The following is a 6,426-nucleotide window of genomic DNA, read 5'->3' on the forward strand; positions in this document are numbered from 1 at the left end:
TGTGCATACATGACCAAGAAATCAATATGAGGACATGCATGTTGATTACAAATAATTTAATATTCCATTAAAACTATTGTCATTGGTCCAATATTTATCAAAGATATAACCATCCTACTAGATGTCAACCTATGTCAACATCAATTTTGCTCTAGACTAGATACTAATTGGTCCACAAATATCCAATTAGATATACTTATATGCTTGCAAGTTATGAATACCATACACTACAGACTTTCTTCTTAATTTTTAGCTAAGAAAACATGAGGAGCTGAAGTGTACACTACTTAAAGTGCAACCAAATGGTCTACACATTATGCATGTGCATCTACTTGCTGAAACTTGACACATAAACTCTATAGAGAAGAGAGAGAATGATAAAAGGATGAAGGGAGGGAGAGAGAAAGAGAGAAAGAGATAAAGAGATATAGATAGTGAGAGATATCATTATCTTAGCTCTATCTTTATATATATCCACCTCTCTCTGTCTCTCTCTCCTGCTCCCTACTACTTTTTCTCTATGGCCTCCTCCATCTCTCACTCTTACCCCTCTCTCTCCCTCTCTCTCTCTCCATCCCTTCCTATTGCAAACATAACATGAGGTTGTTGCTTATGAAACTTGATTATCGTCTTCATTTAGAGGCCTTATTGTATTTGTGTTTGGATCCCTCTAACTTGATGCATAGTTGATTTGAAGCTATCAATTATCGATCTTGAGCTTTTCTACACAAACAACATCATTTTCTAAATGTCCTTTGAATTTCAACCTCATATACTACACAAATATATGCAAAAAATTGACACAAAAAATTACCTGGCATACCCATTGCACACCACTTGAGGTGCAATTGCTAGTTTTATACTTTTTAATCAATCGATAAGGTATTTTAGTTGGGAAATTGCCCACCAAAAATGTTTCACACCAGATACCTTTTTGTGGTAAAGTTTCTTCCATTGCCGTGAAGTTGTTGCTCGTTTAGAGCGCCAACCTATCAGTCCATTTTGTTTTATGTAGCATTTAGGTTCGCTGTTTAATTCTCTCAAACATTACGATTTGCTTTGCGGGATTCTTCTATGCATACTTCCAGCCTATGCCAAAATAAGAGCTCTGGAACAGCGTGTGAAAATCCATCAGAGTATAATAGAAAGGGGATAGTAGTAGAATTGTGATAGCCTGGAATGCTATGGTTGTCGGATATGCACAAAATGATCTTCTTGACAAGGCAATTTTTGCCTGAAAAAGATGTGGTTCCATGGAATGCAATGAGTGCAGGATATACACAAAATGGTTATGCTAAGAATGCCTTGGAAACTTTTAAATAAATGCAACGGACAGATGTAAAGTTAGATTCCACAAGCTTTGTCAAGGTCCATTCTACGGGGGATACAAAACAGGGTATAGACATCCATCAAGCCATAATCGAAACTATATTTTTATCCGATTTTCCAGCTGCAAGTGCCCTTGTGGATATGTACGTGAAGTGTGGAAGCATACACAACATGTGAATTGTTTGACAAAATGTCATGCAAAAATGGTGTTTCATGGAGTACTATGATTGCAGGATATGCGCAGAATGGTGTTCTTGATGAGGCTTTAAAGCTCTTCGAAGAAATACCTCACAGAGATGTGGTTTCATGGATTGCACTAATTGCAAGATATACCCAAAATGGGTTTGCCAAAAAAGCCTTGGAAACTTTTAAACTAATGCAATTGGTAGGTTTAAAGCCAGAATCCACAACCTTTGCTGACATCCTCCCAGTTTCCGCCCTCCACAACCTTTGCGAGCATTCCAGCATCTGCCAAATGGGAGCTTTAGAACAGGGTGTAGATATCCACCAAAGCATCATTCGAAGAAAATATTTGTCAGGCGTTGCAGTTGCAAGTACCCTATAAGATATGTATGCAAAATGTGGAAGAATACGCTTAGCATGTGAATTGTTTGACAAAATGCTCGAACCATGTAAGCTTTGCTTGTGTTTTATAGCCTGTGGTAATGCAGAATTAGTGGATGAGGCTTGTAAATACTTCAATGACATGAGTGATTCTTATTGCATTACACCTGCAGTTGATCATTATGTAAGCCTGAGCAACCTTCTTTGTCGTGATGGCTATTTTGGGGAAACTCTAAAATTTATCATCAAAATACCCATTAAAGCTGTGGTTGTTGTGTGAACATCTTTGCTTGTTGCCTGTGGAGAATTTAAGAATATTAAATTAGAGATATTTACAGCAACTCTTCTTTTCGAGATGGATCCTAAAAATACTGGAACTTATATTCGTTTGTCAAACATCCATGTAGAAGTGGGCATTTACCCAGGATTCGACATTCACGCCTGAAACTTTTCTCGAGCACTGGTAACAGGGTTCTGTCATATATTTCCTGCAAACTACGCCCATTATTTTTCTCATTGGCGTCATTAACAATGCGACATAATTTGTGCTAAATTTTGAAGTCGATTGCTTGATGCAGGTAACCATATGATTGATGTTAGCGGTTTTAGGTAAAACAATAAGATGACCTATAAAACCCTGATATTTTTAATTCCATTGTTCGATATTGTGCGCCTTCTATCATTCCCAAATACTTAATCTATCCGCAATTGATTGCCTATGATTCGTACCTCGAAAACCTACAAAGCAGAGATTGTAATAAATTACATTTTATCAACTTTGCAATCTAAAAAGCCACTATTTTGTTCCACTGGGAATGGATATGTCATTTGTAAAACAAAATCTACTAAACCTCAATCAAACCTTGTTCCAAAATAGTGTGGATTGAAGGGCAAAAATGGCAGATTTATAAACCCAAAAGAAAGTGGTGTTCCAACATGTAAATAGATTGAAGCATTAGGGTCGAAGTTGGTTTGCTTCACTTCATTTTGAAAATTTTGAGCTGTGGTACGATTTGGTAAAAAATTCTGAAGACTCTGGCATTATTGACAGCACGATTTGAGCAGAATCTTGAGGCAAAGTTATTTGCCATGGTTTCCTCGCCAGATTTTTTTCTTTCATATTTATTACATTCTAAAACAATTTTATTGTTATATGTCAAATGAAGGCATTGCATCTGTGTAAAATTGTTTCACACCAAGAAAAACAACTTTGAGGCATTTTGAAACATTCCTCGCCCCACGCCTGAAACCAAACTTTAACTCGCTACCAGTATTTTCACTTAAAGGCCAGAAAAATCTTGCTTCGAGCTCATGATAGATCAAATTTGCATTTATTGTTAATAAATTGGAGCAACAGGTGTAGGGAGACTGGTTTTGGTTCTTATTTTTTTGAAAAATAACTTTAGTAGGGATTTGTCTTTTATTAGTAATGTGAACCATAGTGCACCTATAATCACACTTGCAACATGCTTTGACAAAGTACAAGCCCTCTATCTTGTATGATAATTGCTTATAAATGTTATTTCTGTGATGTATGCATTTCAATGTCTAAATTGAACATATACTTGAGTATGTTAAAAAGAGAATTAACTGTCCACTTATGTCATGTTGTAGTTGTATTTTAAATCTTATATATTCATTACTTCATGTTTACTTTGCGTTGAACCAACCATGCCAATTTAGTGAGTGCCTTTGTTGTAGGTAATTCATCAACAACTACTTTTATTTAGATTTATGGGAAATGTTTTCTTCTTTAGATTTATGGGAAATGTTTTCTTCTTTAGATTTTTTAGCAATACATGCAGTTGGAGTAGCTATATTTTTAGATAGACACGTTCAAAGGCTATGATATTGAAAGTTGTGTCATCATCTAACATTCTCACAGTAACTTTATCTTAATGCACTGAATCTATATTTGTGGGTGTTTAGCAATCATATGAGTGACTAGCTAATTGTATATTGATGATGTGGACAGATTAGTGGAGACATGCTCTACCGAAGAAACCATGGAGACAATTTGTTTTTCAGTTTCTAGAACTGTGAAAGACATTCATCCCAGATCTTTGCAACCCACTAATTCATATCAACATATGCAGATAATCTCCTCGAAGAAGTATACATTCACATCAGAGTGCATAGCTTCTGATGGTTTCCCTCCTAAACTCCTGCGTATGAAGGATTGGACTGCAGTGGTCAGAGACATGCGTGGTAATCACAGACTTGCTCATGTTAGAGGAGAAAATACTGACCTGAGAGCACAACTTCCCTCCTTTGAATTCCCTTTGTTACAGAGAAGGTCCCCACTTGTTAGAGTTGGGGAGTGGTATTGCCCCTTTATCTTTATCAATGAATTCGGTACCAATTTACGGGATCCTAAGATCCAGCTTATGGAGTGTCCTTTCTACAAGATGGTTCTAGAAAAGTTTTGGGAAGTGATATATTCTACTCAATGTATGACAGGACAAGATGTTGATGTAGAGAAAACCTTAACAGTAGAAGAAGTGCTATTGTTTGGAGAAGAGGTAACTGAGGAAATTAGAAATAATGATGGAAGTGTTTTGTTTAAAGGTGTGGGGAAGCAATCGGAACAGGCTACTGGTGTGAAACTTAGCTGGCCCATCATTGCCAAAATAAGGGCAGATCAAGATAGGTATGGATTAAAACAAGGAGGAGGAGATGTAAGGGTGAAGAAATCATTTAGAGGCACTGGGACAGAAGGAAAATTTGCTTGTTATGTTGTAGTAGAAAGATATGTGTTGAAAAGAATGGATGGAAGCATTGCACTTACTTATTCATTTAGAAATTCAAACCAAATAAAGGAGAAGTGGGAAGCGTGAGGGACAAGACATAATCGGTTTTTATGTTTTCTATTTTGTTTGTGGGGAAATGCATTTTTTCACTCCAAGAAATTATGTAACTTCATAAAATCTTATAGCATGGTTATATGTGAGGTTTCTTCTCTACGAAGGAAGAGCACATCTAACAGATGACTGATAGTCTTTTTGCTAAAGTATATTGTATTATATGTGTTTACATTATAAACTTATAACAATGATTTCTCTTCTTTTAGCCATTCAATATGCGTTTTTTATATTCTTTACATATTAGACCTAGTTGAAGAAAAAGATTTTTAGAAATGGTAAGAAAAAGCACAAAGCCTCAAAAATTTAAAAGTTATATATGACAAGAAATACAAGTTATATATGACAAGAAATACATTATGATAGAAGCACTTATATTATAGATTTTTATTTCAATTAATTTAATTTTAAATTTTAAAAATAACTTGTTGTAAGATGCATATTTTTACCTGAAAACTTGTTTGTACATATTATACTAGACTTTATATTTAATTTCATCATCCTTTATTAGTGTTCATCATTTCTATGTATTGAAAAGGTGTTCATTAGACAACGTTGCATCATTTACCTAATTGGCTTTCTGGTGTATGTAATAGTAAGTTTACCCTCCTAAAACAATATGCATTTTTTATGCTTTCCAGAAACTAGAGTTGTATAATGTTTTTTCAATCAATTGGCTCCACATGCTTTTGAATTGTCAATCCTAAATGAAAGTGTAACACAAATTTTCAAATAGTTTGATTGTCATTTCCTTGGGCTGCAAGTTTCATACTTCCAAAATCATTTTATGTTTCTCTGCCATGGTTTAATTCACAGCAAGTACCAACATAATTGACTCACCATAGAAGTGTGACTCCATGATTTCTTCATTTCCACATCCAACCAGCTGTCCCAGCTACACACCCACCAATATTCATACTTCAGCACAGTCATCCAGTTTGACACTAGAATGCATCAGATTTGCTCTCCACATCCACGACCTGTTAAGAAATGAACATGTCCAGCAATAATGGATACTTCTGAGAAGTTGACCCCTTTAAATGGGTTTTACCCCAATAATCTGTACATAATCATGCTATTAACTCCTTCGCCCAGGGCACTCATATTTTCGCGTCTAGAGCACTAATGTCTTCACATAAATTTGGTGCTTCGACAATAATATCTTTGAGGGTGGGAACAAGGAAGTTCTTACTGTTAGCAGAATAGTTAGTATTAATCTAAGCAGGGGTCCCTTTGGAATTAGGGGTTTTCTTTGCACTAGGGATATCCTCACTATTTGGAATTCCAGAAAGGTCTGCAACTAGAGTGGAGTTAAGGAGATGATCAGAAGGGTTAAAGGAGGGCTCACTAGTAGGTGATATATCCTAGTGAAAATTATAAAGCCTCAAGATTAAACTCTAGTGTAGGGGGGACATTCTTTGATTTAGTAACAATGAGAGATTGGGAAATGAAAAAGAAAATCTAGTAAGGGAAGTTCATTTTAACACCGTACCTGAGATGATTAAGCATTGGGAAGAGCTAGGAGTGAAAACATTTGAATATTCCATCTAATGTATTTTATTAAGAGTAGTGTGACCTCCTTCCAAATACCAAGAAGATCTTTCCTATTAAACCCACTTTGCAAACGAGTAACTTTTTCACCAAGCTTACCTCTTGAAATTGTCTTTGTAAT

The 6,426-nt window shown here is 35.6% G+C and overlaps 1 protein-coding gene across 2 annotated transcripts; it reads left to right on the plus strand.

Moving 5' to 3' along the window:
- The first annotated feature begins 883 nt into the window (after positions 1–883).
- On the plus strand, positions 884–4,971 carry LOC131039558 (uncharacterized). Of its 2 annotated transcripts, none has more exons than XM_057972348.2 (2): positions 884–2,077; positions 3,869–4,971. In XM_057972348.2, exon 2 carries the CDS (start codon positions 3,900–3,902, stop codon positions 4,728–4,730), a length of 831 nt encoding a protein of 276 aa, XP_057828331.2. In that variant the 5' UTR covers positions 884–2,077; positions 3,869–3,899; the 3' UTR covers positions 4,731–4,971. The 2 variants fall into 2 exon arrangements, with proteins under 2 accessions (XP_057828331.2, XP_057828330.2); XM_057972347.2 differs by having other exon boundaries at positions 884–1,961.
- Positions 4,972–6,426: the final 1,455 nt, after the last annotated feature.

The sequence above is a fragment of the Cryptomeria japonica genome, chromosome 5, assembly GCF_030272615.1.
Source record: "Cryptomeria japonica chromosome 5, Sugi_1.0, whole genome shotgun sequence".
NCBI classification, from domain to species: Eukaryota; Viridiplantae; Streptophyta; class Pinopsida; order Cupressales; family Cupressaceae; genus Cryptomeria; species Cryptomeria japonica.